The sequence below is a fragment of the Geotrypetes seraphini genome, chromosome 7, assembly GCF_902459505.1.
Source record: "Geotrypetes seraphini chromosome 7, aGeoSer1.1, whole genome shotgun sequence".
In the NCBI taxonomy this organism is placed as follows: domain Eukaryota; kingdom Metazoa; phylum Chordata; class Amphibia; order Gymnophiona; family Dermophiidae; genus Geotrypetes; species Geotrypetes seraphini.
In genome coordinates, this window is record NC_047090.1 from 195556294 (window position 1) to 195572954 (window position 16661).

At 44.5% G+C, this 16661-nt stretch overlaps 1 protein-coding gene across 4 annotated transcripts in view; it reads left to right on the forward strand.

Moving 5' to 3' along the window:
• The window catches only part of ABCD4 (ATP binding cassette subfamily D member 4), a 201786-nt gene that overhangs the window by 160512 nt on the left and 24613 nt on the right, over window positions 1–16661 (forward strand). For 3 of the 4 annotated variants that reach the window (XM_033952514.1, XM_033952513.1, XM_033952515.1), the window contains one exon: window positions 13444–13496. The exons of the other annotated variant lie outside the window; for it this stretch is intronic. In XM_033952514.1, the coding sequence (XP_033808405.1) occupies window positions 13444–13496 (53 nt within the window). The remainder of the gene's footprint in view (window positions 1–13443; window positions 13497–16661) is intronic. 4 annotated transcript variants of the gene reach the window in all.

Consider the following 16661-nt stretch of genomic DNA (forward strand, 5'->3'; position numbering starts at 1 on the left):
TACCATTGTCTAGAACAGTAGTTCCCAAACCTGTCCTGGGGGACCCCCAGCCAGTCAGGTTTTCAAGCTATCCCTAATGAATATGCATGAGAGAGATTTGCATATAATGGAAGTGACAGGTATGCAAATCTCTCTCATGCATATTCATTAGGGATATCTTGAAAATCTGACTGGCTGGGGGTCCCAGACAGGTTTGGGAACCACTGGTCTAGAAGTTCTAAAAAGAGGGGGGGGGGGGGAGGCCTGGTGATCATTCTTCATTAAACTTTTGAGTTCCAAAAATTGGAAAAAGGTTGAAGTCTGGTGGACTCATGTCTGGACTGTAGGGAGCATGAGGTAACACCTCCCAGCCGTATTCATGTAGTTTTTCAATGACGACATTCCCTATGTGCGGGCGAGCATTGTCGTGAAGAATGAGTGGTCCAGCCAAGAGCAACTGAGGTCGGGTTTTGTGCATTTTTCTGTGCATTTTTTGCAAAAAATCACGATAATACACTGTTGTGAGACTTCTTCCACATGAAACTTTGTAATGATGATGTCTTCATAATCATAAGCAAAAATAATCATTTTTTTGACTTTTGATTGAGCTCATCGAAATTTTTTTGGCCGTGGGGAAGATGGAACTCTCCACTCGTCATTGAAAAACTACACAAATACAGCTGGGAGGTGTTACCTCATGCTCCCTACAGTCCAGACATGAGTCCACCAGACTTCGATCTTTTTCCAAAGTTGAAACAACCTATGCGTGGACATCATTTTACATCTCAGAAGAGCTTTTCTCTGCCGGTACCCGAGCCATTCAGCAACTGAAAAAAACGGTGTCTTGGATGGAATAATGAAGTTTCCTGGACGTTGGGACTCGGTCATTGCAAAGCAGAAAGACTACCGTATTTTTCGCTCCATAAGATGCACTTATTCCACCCCCAAAAAGGGGGTGGAAATAAGGGTGCATCTTATGGAGCAAATACCACCCCCCCCTTCCCGTAGGCAGCCCAGGCATCTTCCAACCCCGGTACCTTTTTTAAAGTCCCTTTTCGGCGCTCCTGCCTGTCTCCCTTGCCAGACGGCTCTTCTTCGGTTCGGGGCCAGGCAGAGTGGTGCAGAAGGCAGGCATGTGCTATTCGTTTTCCTGCCTGGTCTGGCACCGCTCCCCAATTGGCTGCAGTCAGTTCTTGTGAGTCACAAGGGAAACCTGGAGTGGCACAGTGATTCTACGGCCGGTGGCCAAATAAAAGCTTATGTTTTTGCACCAAGGCCATTCTGACAAAATGTGTTTTCTTCAAAGCCCTTGGGAGTAAGCTTAGTTAGGCAGTTGCCTAGAGGTGGCCAACTTAAAAGGACACCCTAATTCTAAAGGGACCACGCCAGTAGCAAACATCGTGTCACTACCCGACGGCTCAGGGTATCCACAGAGAGCACGGGTGTGACATAAGTTTCCACGTATTTTGGATTAACATTCGCTTTCAGCAGTGCAGAATTTTGAGACTGCAATGATCTTTTTGGTTGGTAATTAGTCATCTTGCTCTTAAAGAATTCAGGAATTGTACCGTATAAGAATTGATGACAAATCATCACTGCTTTATACTGAATTGTAAATGTAACGGGCAGGCAGTGTAACTGTTGAAGATAAGGTGTAATATGTTCATATCTCGACATTCCCATTATCAATCTGGTTGTTGCATTTTGAACCACTTGCAATGCCCTGCACCTGGTTTTAGTTATTCCAAGGTACAGGACATTGCAGTAGTCAAGCTTTGAAAGAACCATCACTGCACAACAGTCTTTCTACATATTATTCACTTACTCATACAAGAGGCTATATCCCACTAAATGCGAGAAATACAAGCAAAAATTATTTATTAATCCAGGAAAAGGCCTCAGAATTGGAGCCTATGCAAAGTCCTATCATGGACTAGACTGTCAGCGTAGTATTACCACTCCATGCTCCAATCATAGGCCAGAAAAACCTGGAACTTGTAGAATCTCTTAATTTATTATTCTTTTTAATTTGTTTTTTTAATATTTTTAATTTTATAATATAGGTTTAAACCTTAAAGTCTATACTTAAAACTTCATTTTAAATTCTATTGTGGTTGATCTTAGAATTATTTTTCATAAATAGACCCTAAGGAAAATAATCTACTGTTTGTATTTAGGTTACATAGTATTCACACCATCCTGGGTGTCTGCTCTATTGTAGATTTTGGTATCATCTGCAAAGAGACAAATCTTACCCGACAGCCCTGCAGCAATATCATTTATAAAAATGTTAAAAGAATAGACCCAAGAACAGAACCTTGAAGCACACTGGTAACATCCCTTTCCTCAGAGCGATCTCCATTGATCACTACTCTCTGAGGTATTCAGTTTATTTATTAGACATCTGTGTGGAACACTGTCAAAGGCTTTGCTAAAATCTAAACACACCACATCTAGCGCACTCTCTCTATTCAATTCTCTGGTCACCCAGTCAAAGAAATTGATCAGATTTGTCAGACAAGACCTACCTCTGATGAATCCATGTTGCCTCCGGTCCTGTAATCCACAGGATTCCAGAAACTCTGTTTTAAAAGTGTTTCCATTAATTTGCTTACCACAGAAGTCAGACTTACCGGCCTGAATTCCCTACTTCTTCCTTACTTCCACTTTTATGGAGAGGGACCTCATCCGCCCTTCTCCAGTCCTCAGGTACCACTCCCGACTCTAGAAAAGCATTGAAAAGGTCAGTAGGTGGAGCTACCATAACTTCCCTAAGTTCCTTCAGCACCCTCGGATGTACACCATCTGACCCTATCACTTTGTCTACCTTTAAATTACCTAGCTCCTCATGAACACAACCTTCTGAAAATCGATCAGGGTCTACTGCTCCTCCTTCCCTACTCATATTTGTGTTCTGTGGTCCCATTCCTGGCACTTCAGCCATGAACACAGAACAGAAATATTTGTTGAGCAATTCAGCCTTTTCTTTATCAGCTTCCACATATTTCTCCCCTTCACCTTTGAGTCTCACAATACCACTTTTGCACTTCTTTCTAACACTAAAAAATGTCTTATCTCCCCGTTTTACTGTTTCAGTTATTTTTTCTTCCATTTGCATCTTTGCTTTCCTGACTCCACGACCAGCCTCTCTTAACTTTTCCAGATAGTTTTGCCTGTCTTCCTCTTTCTGTGATCTTTTTTAGTTTATTCCTTACCTTCTCAGCTACTACTTTTGAGAACCAAAGTGACATTCTTTTCCTCTTACTTTTACTTGCTTGCCTCACAAGTAAGACTCATATATGGACTATGGAAATTGAAACACCTACAGCCCTACTATATGAAACTACGTTGGATGACCATAACCGCAAGGATCAAGTTTAAATTAGGCATTATTGCCTTTAAGATCCTGAGAGGGAATGCCCCAGACTACCTAACAAAGTTGGCCATCCTAATCCAGGGTGCCTCCAACAGATATTCCACCAGAAATATTTTCCACTTAAAATTCCCAGCATGCCACAATATAAAGTCTACCAGGCAAATTACCTTTTTGCCAGGTACTAGTGACCTGGATTGGCTATCTTGAAGATTGACTACTGGGCTAGATGGACCATTGGTCTGACCCAGTAAGACTATTCTTATCCAAGATCTATTAGCAAAATGCTGGAATCAACTACCGCTTACACTAAGATCTTGTGACCACTATCTCAGGTTCAGAAAACTTTTAAAAACATTTCTGTGCCAAGATAGGGATCCAACCCCGAAGTAACTGCAATGGTAATTGTAAAAACCCATTTCTAAACTGTCCAATGCAACTCCTGGGGCATAACAATGATCGACTTAAACTTGTAACTATGACCTAACTGTATTAATAACGGTACTGATCTACCTGTACTAGCAACTCTATTGAATGTCTGTGTAAAACTGTCCATTGTAACTTCCTGGGTAACTGACCCAACCATTTGTAATGTAATCTGAGCTTGAACTGAATAGGTAAAGGTGGAATAAAAAAACCTGATTAACATAACATAACACAATACTACAAGCTGCCTGAGGGCCATGCCACTGTTGCTTGGAAATCTGCAGCCATGGTTAGGTGCCATTGACTTGTGCTCGAGTTCTAGTGACTTGATGAATTACAGATCTAAGAAGAAATCAGTTTTGTGCTAGTCTGGTAAGGTCCTCCAGCATCATCCCCATGGCTGTTTTCAATATGTCCAGTCATATGATTGCACGTTACCCTCTTCACCTAGTTCCTTCGATCTTCCCAAACATAATGTCCTTCTCCAGTGATCTTTCTCTTCTGACAGTGTGACCATACCTTCATCATTTGGGCTTCAAGTGACATAGCTGGTTTGATCTCTTCCAGAATCGATTTGTTAGTTCTTCTGGTGGTCCACTGCATGCATAAAATCCTCCATCACCGGAGGCTGTTATAGGGGAAAGCACCCTTCAGGGATTCAGATAAGGTTGGATAAGTTCCTACTGGAACAGAACATACGCAAGGAAGGCTAGACTCTAATAGGGCACTGGTCTTCGACCTAAGGGCCGCCATGTGAGTGGACTCCTGGGCATGATGGACCACTGGTCTGGTCCAGCAGTGGCAATTCTTATGTTCTTAAAGCTCAAAAGAATGAATTTTCTTTCTGTCGTGTCCAGCTTTTGCATCTATAATTGGCCACTGAGAAAATGAGTGCATGGTCAAATCTGGTCGTTGTTTGGAGTGTTATTTCCTTATCTTTGAATACTTTGTCAAGAGCCTTCATTGAAGAGTGACCCAGTGCTATTCTGCAGAGTATTTCTTCCCTGCAAGTTGCTTCTTTGTCTATGAAAGAGCCCAGGAGATTGAACTCCTTTACAACTTCTATCGCTTTCAAGCTCAAAATCTTCATCATTTTCCATATTCATGATCTTTGTCTTGTTTATGCTCAGTTCTAATCCTATGTTATGACTTTCGGCTTTGACTTTTCTTAGTAGATAGACATCATATATCTAGATTTCCAAAAAGCTTTTGACAAGGTGCCCCATGAACGTCTACTCCGGAAACTGAAGAACCATGGGGTGGAAGGAGACGTACATAGATGGATCAGGAACTGGTTGGAGGGTAGAAAACAGAGGGTAGGAGTGAAGGGCCACTACTCGGACTGGAGGAGGGTCACGAGTGGTGTCCCGCAGGGCTCGGTGCTTGGGCCCCTGCTATTTAATATCTTCATAAATGATCTAGAAACAGGGACAAAGTGTGAGATAATAAAATTTGCGGACGACACCAAACTATTTAATGGAGCTCGGACTAAGGAGGACTGCGAAGAATTGCAAAGGACTTGAACAAACTAGGAGAATGGGCGACGAGATGGCAGATGAAGTTCAACGTTGAGAAATGTAAAGTATTACATGTGGGAAGCAGAAACCCGAGTTACAACTATGCAATGGGAGGGATATTATTGAATAAGAGTACCCAGGAAAGGGACTTGGGGGTAATGGTGGACATGACAATGAAGCCGACGGCATAGTGCGCAGCGGCCGCTAAGAGAGCGAATAGAATGATAGGTGTAATCAAGAAGGGTATTACAGCCAGAACAAAAGAAGTTATTCTGCCATTGTATCGGGCGATGGTGCGCCCGCATTTGGAGTACTACGTCCAATATTGGTCGCCGTACCTTAAGAAGAATATGGCGTTACTCAAGAGGGTTCAGAGGAGAGTGACACGTCTTATAAAAGGTATGGAAAACCTGTCATATGCTGAAAGATTGGAGAAACTGGGTCTCTTTTCCCTGGAGGAGACTTAGAGGGGATATGATAGAGATTTACAAGATCATGAAGGGCATAGAGAGAGTGGAGAGGAACAGATTCTTCAAACTTTTGAAAAATAAAAGAACAAGAGGGCACTCGGAAAAGCTGATAGGGGACAGATTCTTTTTTACCCAACGTGTGGTGGACACCTGGAATGCGCTTCCAGAGGACGTAATAGGGCAGAGTACGGTACTGGGGTTTAAGAAAGGATTGGACAATTTCCTACTGGAAAAGGGGATAGAGGGGTATAGATAGAGGATCCTGGACCTGTTGGGCCGCCGTGTGAGCAGACTGCTGGGCACGATGGACCTCAGGTCTGACCCAGCGGAGGCATTGCTTATGTTCTTATGTCTTCCTTGTTGCAGCCATAAGACCTAAAATAAAAAAACTCCTCTGTCACAACAATTGACTGTACTAATTATTGACCTATTGACAATCTACATTTCCAGCAAAAGTTGCAGAAACCATTGCACACGCATACAGTTACAAGATTTCTTAGATAAAACACACACCCTGCTTCCAAATGACAGGTTTCACACATCACCACTTACATCCTTCATCGTTTTGATCAAGCTAAATTAGTTCTCCTCCTATCCATCAACTTCTTTGTGGCATTTGTTCTTGTTAACCACACAATTCTGCTTCACAGACTTCAACAGCTGGATTTAAGAGACAGAGCCTTAACTTGGTTTTCATCCTATCTCACTGGCCGATCTTACACAGTTCAGATAAGCCATACCATATCTTGAGCATTTTCCCTTGCTTTAGGAGTTCCATAGGGCTCCATTCTTGCCCCTATTCTCTCTAACATTTATCCTATAACCATTAGACTTCACAACCTATGCCTTTGCAGATGGTATCCAGGTCCTCTGCACCTTGGATCCCACTAACCATGCCTAAATTCATCCCATAAACAGTAAACTAACACAAACCTAGATCAGTCCTTTTTACCACTCCAATTATGATTTCCTCTGTACCCGTTCCATTAGTTACCTCTGCCCATAATCCTTGATTCCTCCCTTTCTCTGCGGTTCTCAAACAATCTTTCTACAAGCTATGATTAATTCATTCAAGATGTACTCTCTCACAAGCATCCTCCCTGACTATCCTTGTGCACTCCTGTCATTATCATCTTTACTACTGCAATGCATTCTATAAAGGTATTAGACTCAAAGACCGTAAATGATTGCAGATTATCTAGAATACAGCAATCAGACTTCTCCCTGGACACCGTAAATATGATCACATCACTCCACTCCTTAAGGCAGTCCACAGGTTGCCAATCTCTCACTACATAACCTATAAGATCTTGTATGAGTTTTTAAGATTCACCATCTTAACCCTTCCAGACTTCCAGCCCCTTATTGCTCCTTTAGGGAACAGTGTTTTTCAACCTTTTTACACCCGTGGACCGGCAGAAATAAAATAATTATTTTGTGGACCGGCAAACTACTAGGACTAAAATTTAAAAACCCTGTTTCCACCCCATCTCTGCGAGCTCAGTCACCTCAGTAACTATAGAAAAATAGACAAATATAGTGCAAAATATAGACAGCAGATATAAATTCTCAAAACTGACACATTTTGATCACTAAATTGAAAATAAAATCATTTTTCCTACCTTTGCTCTCTGGTGATTTCATGAATCTCTGGTTGCATTTCCTTCTGTCTGTGTATCCTTTCTTTCATTTCTTTCTTTCTGCATTCAGGCCCAAGAATTGTCCCTTTCTATTCTCTCCCTCTTTCCTTCCTATGTCCTTAGTGCCCACGGTGCCTCCTTCCCATGCCTTTAGTGCCCCCAGTGCCTCCTCCCCATGTCTTTAGTGCCCCCATTGCCTCATTCCCATGTCCTTAGTGCCCCCAGTGCCTTCTTCCCATGTCCTTAGTGCCCCCATTGCCTCATTCCCATTTCCTGAGTGCCCCCAGTGCTTCCTTCCCATGTCTTTAGTGCCCCCAGTGCCTCCTTCCCATGTCCTTAGTGCCCCTTCCTATGTCTTTAGTGCCCCCAGTGCCTCCTTCCCATGTCTTTAGTGTCCCCAGTGCCTCCTTCCCATATCTTTAGTGCCCCTTCCTCTCTTTAGTGCCCCCAGTGCCTCCTTCCCATGTCTTTAGTGCCCCCAGTGCCTCCTTCCCATGTCCTTAGTGCCCCTTCCTATGTCTTTAGTGCTCCCAGTGCCTCCTTCCCATGTCCTTAGTGCCCCTTCCTTAGTGCCCCCGGTGCCTCCTTCCCATGTCTTTAGTGCCCCCAGTGCCTCATTCCCATTTCCTTAGTGCCCCCAGTGCTTCCTTCCCATGTCTTTAGTGCCCCCAGTGCCTCCTTTCCATGTCCTTAGTGCCCCCAGTGCCTTCTTCCCATGTCTTTAGTGCCCCCAGTGCCTCCTTCCCATGTCCCTCTCACTGCCTTCCACACTTTGTCCCACCCCCACCCCTGAAGCCAGCCTGCCTGCCTGTCTACCTCTCTCCCTCCCTGCTGCGCAAAAAAAAAAAAAAAAAAAGCCTCCCTCCTTCCTTTCCCTTGGCCGGCTGCTATCTTATCACCCTGCTGCTGCTACTGCTAAAGCCGACACGAAGTCTTCTTTCTGACGTCAATTCTGACATCGGAGAGGACGTTCTGGGCCAGCCAGGCAGCGATTGGCTGGCCCAGAATGTCCTCTCCAATATCAGAATTGACGTCGAAAAGAAGACTTCCTGTTTGCTTTAGCAGCAGCAGCAGGGCGGTAAGATAGCAGCCAACCCGGGGAAAGGAAGGAGGGAGGCTTTTTTTTTGCGCAACAGGTAGGGACAGGAAATTATCGCCTGTCTCATTGTCCCCGAGCACAGCTTCGGGACGCTGTCCCAAAGCTGTGTGTGGGGACAATGGGACAGGAGGTCTGAAAACGGGACCTATGGTCACCTTAATCTTGCCGGCCCTGCGCGGACCGGCAGAAATTTCCTGCGGACCAGCACCAGTCTGCGGACCGGCGGTTGAAGAATAGTGCTTTAGAACACTAAGATCTTCACAAGAGAGCAGACTCATTTTGCAATCGTTTTGTGAAATTATACTAGATACCACTCAGTTCTATTTTCTTTGTACAGAGCCCCGGGCTATGGAACATGATCCCAAATCATGTCAGGCTTCAGGTAGACCTCAAAACTGTCCTCTTCTGGGATGCTCAATGGTCTCTGGCTTCACAGTGGTCTCAGACGATAGACCCACTCTCTCAACACATTTTTGTCACCTCGTCTCTTCATAGTAACATAGTAGATGATGGCAGATAAAGACCCGAATGGTCCATCCAGTCTGCCCAACCTGATTCAATTTAAATGTTTTAATTTTTTCTTCTTAGCTATTTCTGAGCAAGAATCCAAAGCTTTACCCGGTACTGTGCTTGGGTTCCAACTGCCGAAATCTCTGTTAAGACTTACTCCAGCCCATCTACACCCTCCCAGTCATTGAAGCCCTCCCCAGCCCATCCTCCACCAAATGGCCATATACAGACACAGACCGTGCAAATCTGCCCAGTACTGGCCTTTTCAGTGGTGGATGAACTCTTCTGTTTCACACGCCTCCTCATCAAAGGTTTTGTCCACGGATTCATCAACCTATGCTTGAAGGGCTCAACTGGATGGCCTTCAAACTCATGGTCACTGGTCCACCAAAGAACAATTATTTCACATCAATCTCCTGGGACTCAGGGTGATTTACAGGCCCTCACAGCTTTTCAGCATTTACTAGTCAACCACATAGATAATCAAGTAGCCATGTGCTATATAAACCAGCAAAGAGGCACAGGTTCTCTCCTTCTCTGTCAGGAGGCTCAAAATATCTGGCTTTGGGCAATTGTTCACAACATCTTTCTCAAAGCAGTCTTTATTCAAGGAGAACAAAATTCCTTGGCAGACAAACTCAGCAGAATTCTGCAGTTCTCCATCCCATTTTTTCTTAATAGGGGACGCCTCAAGTGGATCTGTTTGCGTCTCCCCACAACAACAAGTTGCCCCAATTCTGTCCCAGACTGTACTTTCCTCACCTTCTGGATTGGACGCACAAGTTCCTCTATGCGTTTCCACTCATTCCTCTCATTCTTAAGACACTTGTCAAAGCCAAGAAGGAGTCTGCCACTATGATACTCATAGATTCTCAGTGGCTCAGGCAGCCTTGGTTCACCCTTCTACTTCAACTCAGTATCAAGGAACCAATACCTTTGCCGATTTTTCCATCTCTTCATTCATTCATTCAGTTTTCTATACTGTTCTCCTAGGGGAGCTCAGAACTATTTACATTAATTTATTCAGGTACTCAAGCATTTTTCCCTGTCTGTCCCTGCAGGCTCACAATCTATCTAATGGGGGATTAAGTGACTTGCCCAGGGTCACAAGGAGCAGTGTGGATTTGAACCCACAACCACAGGTTGCTGAGGCTGTAGCTTAAAACGCTGTGCCACATTCTCCCCTCTCTTCTTACGCAGTCACAGTTCTCTTCTACATCCCAACCTTCGGTCTTTACACCTGACAGCTTGGTATCTCTCGGGCTGAACTCAACTGATCTTCATCTTTCGCAGCCTGTCAGACTTATTTTGGAAGCTTTCAGAAAACTAGCCACTCAGCAGTGTTTCCAGCAAAAGTGAACACGTTTTTCATCCTGGTGTCTCCTTCATCACCAGGATCCGAAATCCATCTCTGTTTCATTAGTTTTGGATTATCTTCTTCATTTATCTGACTCTGGTCTCAAGTCTACATCCATTAGAATCCATCTCTGTATTATCATTGCCTTTCATCAGCCAGTGGACGGTAAACCTCTTACTGCTCATCCTCTGATCTACAGATTCATGAAAGGACTTTTCAATGTGAAACCACCTCTTAACCAGCCTCTAGTGGTTTGGGATCTCAATGTGGTTCTTGTTAAGTTGATGAAGCCTCCATTTGAACCAATGTCTATGGCTTATCTCAAAAACCTTACTTGGAAAGTAGTTCTATCTCATTTCTCTCATTTCTGCCAGAATAGTAAGTGAACTTCAAGTGCTGCTGGTGGACCCACCATTTACAGTATTCCATCATGACAAGGTTGTGCTTTGCACCCACCCAAAGTTCTTACCAAAAGTCCCCATTGAATTTCATCTCAATCAACTGATTGTGCTTCCAGTATTTCTTTTTCCAAGCCTCATTCTCATCCAGGAGAAACGGCTTTTCACACTCAGGATTACAAGCGGGCTTTAGCCTATTATCTCAACAGAACAAAGCTGCATAGAGCATCTCCTCAACTTTTTGTCTCCTTTGATCCTAACAAGTTGGGGCATCCTGTTTCCAAGAGAACGATTTCCAACTGGTTGGTTTCCTGCATATCGTTCTGTTATGCTCAGGCTGGGCTGCACCTGGAGAGTCGGGTCACATCCCATAAAGTTCGAGCTATGGCGCTTCAGTAGCTTTCCTTTGAACTACCCCTATTGATGAAATCTGCAAAGCTGCTACTTGTTCCTCGGTTCATATCTTTACTTCACATTATTGTCTGGAATCTTATTCCAGACGGGATGGTCACTTCGGCCAAGCAGTGTTTCAAAATTAATTTTCCCAAAAGGCCAACTCTCCCACCATCCTATTCTGGTTAGCTTGGAGGTCACCCACATTTGAGAATATGCTACCTGCTTGTCCTGGAATAAAGCACAGTTACTTACTGTAACAGGTGTTATTCAGGAACAGCAGGCAGATATTCTCACAACCCACCCACCTCTTCTGGTTGGCTTCTTAGCTGGCTTACTGAACTGAAGAGCTGCACACCTACATCAGGCAGGAAGGCACTCATGCATGTGTGGTGTGGGCTATCGTGAAATTTCTTAAAGTGGCGATGCACTTTTAAAGTGTCCGTATCAGACTCCATGGATGACGTCAACCACATGTGAGAATATCTGCCTGCTGTCTCTGGATAACACCTGTTACGGTAAGTAACTGTGCTTTACAGAATGGGACTTTTTCTCCTTAAAAAAAATCAAACATTGGCTATGATAAATGACACTGAAATATCTCTTTCTGTCATAACAAAAAATGATGTGTTTAGCCTCTGTCCTAGAAACAAGATTCGGTGAACTATGAGGGTCTATTATATCAGCTTTCAGTGAGCTCTTTCTGCTCTAGAGCAGTGTTCTTCAAGTGTCGGTCCACAGAAAATCCGGTCCGCGCAGGGCCTGCAAGATCAACATGCTGAAATTTTCTGCTAGTCCACGCAGGGCTAGCAATATCATGGGTAGCCTCCGACAGTGGCTTTCTCTCCTCTCAGCAGCTCTCGGTACTTGCCAGCGCAGCGATTCACTTCAGCAGCTCTCGGTACTTGCCAGCGCAGCGATTCACTTTGGCAGCCTTGGGGCTTTTGCTGAGTCACGGCCCGCCTCTGATCATGCAACTTCCTCGTTCCTCAGATGTGGCGCGACCCATCAAAGGACCCAAGGCTGCCTTAGTGAATTGCTGCGCTGGCAAGTACCGAGAGCTGCTGGGAGGGGAGAAAGCTACTGTTGGAGGATGGGAAGCTACTGGATAAGGAAAAATAAAGGGACAGCTGCTACTGGACTTGGAGGGAGAGAGAAGGAGAGATGCTGCTTGGAGGGGAGGAGGGAAAGGGAAGGGAAAAAAGTTACTGCTGGACAGGGGGAGGAAAAAAGGAAGGAAACAGCTGGCAGGGTGATTAGAGGAGGGGAAGGGGTCAGGGTGGAATGGAGAGATCAGATGAGGGAAAGGGGAGAGACAGGAATAAGAAAATAGAGAGACTGATGCTGGGAAGGGGGTCAGCAGAGAAATAAGGAGAGAGGGACAAAGATGCTAGATCTGGTGTAGGAGAGATAAAAATGAAGAGAACAGTGAAGCTGGAATGAATCATGTAAAAAGGAGAGAGGGAGCACAGGCTGGATGGAAAGGGGAGAGGGGCATAGAAAGAAGGCAGATACCATATGGAAGGGGAGAGGGCAGACAGTGAATGGAAGGGGCAGATCCTGGATTGAAGAGACAGAGAGGGCAGACGCTGGAAGGAAGAGAGTGAAAAGATGATGAAAGCAGAAACCAGAGACAACAAAAGTTAGAAAAAAATTTTTTATTTCTATTTTGTGATTAGAATTTATCAGATTTGAAATATATATCCTGCTAGAGCTGGTGTTAGACATAACTGGGGACTGCAAAGCCCAGGCAGTGCTTCTTTAGCTTCCAGCTGGCTTAGGGCTCTCTCTGACCAGGGGACAGTTGCCCTAGTTGCACTCCCTAACACTATTCCTGTCATGTGTGACTGCAGTGTTCTGTTAGCATGATATTTCTGTGTAGCATTCTATAATAATTTGGCTTACTTAGTTTTCTTGATAGTAGAGGAGATATATGTGAAGGGGAGGGGAGACAGGGGCTTTGTTGATCCTTGCTTTGTATTATTTGTATTTCTAAAATGACAATTGTACAGAATATTGTTTCTTTTTATACTTTAATAAAATACATTCACTATAAAATCATAACTGAGGCTTGTGCGGATGGGATCAGATAGTTTTGCGGGGACCGAGCTCGTGGAGACGGGGCAGAAATGAGGTTTTTAAAATTTCAGTCTTAGTAGTTTGCCGGTCCACAAAATAATTATTTTATTTCCGCCGGTCCATAAGTGTAAAAAAGTTGAAGATCACTGCTCTAGAGCACTGGTATCACTACATGAGCATCTAATTTCAATGTCTATTTCAGTCTAGCTTGCTGGCCAGAAGCGGGGGACTTGACCAGAAGGTGGAGTGGAATTGGTAAAAATGCTTACACTCAATCTTTGTATGCTTCCTCACATGTCATTTTATGTTCTTGCATGCCCTTTTTTTCTGCCTTTTGTTTTGTTTTATATCTGGAAATGTTTATTTCATATCCTAATTGCATTACATAGAAACATAGAAGATGACGGCAGAAAAGGGCCATAGCCCATCAAGTCTGCCCACTCTAACGACCCCACCCCCTTTAATTTACTCCCCTAGAGATACCACATGTGTATCCCATTTCCATTTTTACCCCCTAGAGATCCCACATGTGTATCCCATTTCCTTTTAAAATCTGGCACGCTGCTGGCCTGAATCACCTGAAGTGGAAGTTCATTCCAACGATCGACCACCCTTTCGGTGAAGAAGAACTTCCTGGTGTCGCCATGAAATTTCCCACCTCTGATTTTCAGCGGATGCCCCCTTGTGGCCGAGGGACCCTTAAGAAAGAAGATATCATCCTCCACCTCGATACGGCCCGTGATATATTTAATCGTCTCTATCATGTCTCCTCTCTCTCTATGTTCCTCGAGTGCAACTTATTCAGCCTTTCCTCATACAGGAGATCTTTGAGTCCCGAGACCATCCTGGTGGCTATTCGTTGAACCGACTCAACTCTCAGCACATCTTTTTGGTAATGTGGCCTCCAGAATTGTACACAATACTCCAGATGAGGCCTTACCATGGATCTGTACAACGGCATTATAACTTCGGGCTTCCGGCTGATAAAACTTCTACGGATACAACCCATCATTTGTCTTGCCTTTGATGAAGCCTTCTCCACTTGATTGGCAGTCTTCATGTCTTCGCTAATGATCACCCCCCAAATCACGTTCTGCCTTGGTCCTAACTAAGGTCTCACCATTAAGTGTGTAAGTTTTGCATGGATTCCTGCTGCCAAGGTGCATGACCTTACATGTTCTAGCATTGAAATTTAGCTGCCAAGTCGAGGACCAGTGTTCCAATAGAAGTAGGTCCTGCGTCATACTGTCTGGTAAAGTGTTCTCACTTACTATGTTGCATAGTTTGGAGTCATCGGCGAATAATGTGATTTTACCCTGAAGCCCCTGAGTCAGATCTCCCACAAATATGTTGAAGAGGATTGGGCCCAAGACCGAGCCCTGAGGTACTCCACTGACCACCTCTGATGTTTTTGAAGGGGCGCCATTCACCACCACTCTCTGAAGTCTATCATTTAGCCAATCACTGACCCATGTAGTTAATGTCTCTCCCAGTCCCATTGATTTCATCTTGCTTAATAGTCTGCGGTGTGGGACGCTATCAAAAGCTTTACTAAAGTCCAGGTACACGACGTCTAGGGACTCACCCACATCCAGTTTCCTTGTTATCCAGTCAAAGAAACTAATCAGATTGGATTGGCAGGACCTGCCCCTGGTAAATCCATGTTGGCAGGGATCCCGTAGATTATTCTCGTCCAGGATCGTATCCAATTTATGCTTAATTAGTGTTTCCATGAGTTTACTCACTATGGATGTGAGACTCACCGGTCTGTAATTCTCATCCTCTGTCCTGCAGCCCTTTTTGTGGAGTGGGATTACATTGGCTGTTTTCCAGTCCAAAGGGACTCTTCCCGCCCTCAAGGAAAGATTGAAGAGCACAGATAACGGCTCTGCCAGGACATCACAGAGCTCTCTGAGCACCCTGGGGTGTAGATTGTCTGGTCCCATGGCTTTGTTCACTTGGAGTCTTGATAGTTCACAGTAGACGCTGCTGGGAGTAAACTCGAAATTCCAGAATGGGTCTTCTGATTTTTGCCTTGCTTGCAACTGTTGACCGGACCCCGGCGCCTCGCAGGTAAAGACTGAGCAGAAGTATTCGTTTAGTAGTTCGGCTTTATCGGAATCTGATTCTGCATAAGTCCCGTCTGCTTTCCTAAGGCGTACTATCCCATTTGTGTTTCTTTTCCTATCACTGATGTACCTGAAGAAGGATTTGTCCCCTTTCTTAATGTCCTTTGCTAGATTCTCTTCTATTCGAAGCTTGGCCTCTCTGACTGCTGTTTTGACAGTTTTGGACCTGGCCAGATAGTCTTCTTTTACTTCTCCTCTTTCTGATTGTTTGTAGGAAACAAATGCTTTTTTCTTTTTCTTAACGAGGTCTGAGATTTCTGTAGTGAACCACTGGGGTCTGTTATTTCTCTGTCGTTTGCTTACTGTTTTTACATAACGATTCGTTGTTTCATGTAGGGTAGATTTCAGGTTTGCCCACATAGCCTCTACATTATTGGTTTCGGCATGGTCTTGCAGTGTCTGACGGACGAAATCTCCCATGCGTTTGAAGTCAGTGCCCTGAAAATTAAGGACCTTTGTTGTTGTGGTCGATCTGGTGAAACCTTTCCTAAGGTTGAACCAAACTATGTTATGGTCGCTGGAGGCCAGCGTATCACCAACCAAAACTTCCGATACGCTTTCTCCGTTGGTGAGTACCAGGTCTAGTAACGCCTGGTCCCTAGTGGGCTCCAATACTAATTGTTTGAGCCGTGCACCCTTTATGGAGGTTAACAGCCTTCTGCTGCCGCTAGTTTGTGCGGTAAGTGCATTCCAATCTGCGTCGAGCATATTGAAGTCCCCTAACAGTACTGTGTCCCCACGCAAGGTGATGTTTTTGATGTCTTCGATTAATTCCATATCCTTGTCCACCTGTTGTCTTGGAGGTGTAAATCACACCAAGATACAGGCATTTTTCGTTTCCTCTAGCCAGGTTCACCCAGAGGGATTCCCCGGTGTACTTGACATCTGTGATTATGGTAGTTTTGATGTCTTCTCTAGTATATAGAGCTACCCCTCCTCCTAACTTGTCCTCCCTGTCTCGTCGGAGTAAGTTGTAACCCGGTATAACCATATCCTACCCGTGTGAGTCCATGAACCAGGTTTCGGATATCGTCACTATGTCTAGGTCAGCGTTCATTATTTCCGTCTCTAAATCCAGAATTTTATTGCCCAAACTGTGTGCATTGACATACATAGCTCTCCATACCTTATGTTTGCTAAGTCCCTGTACAGAGTTCCCCGCCTGAGTTAGTGTGACCCCTAATGTATTGTTTACAGTGTGTGCACTTACCTCGGACTCAGAGTGGCAACTCACCTCCTCAGGATAGTTACTTACTGCTCCAGAGTATGAGTGGGTACCCTCCCCCAACTT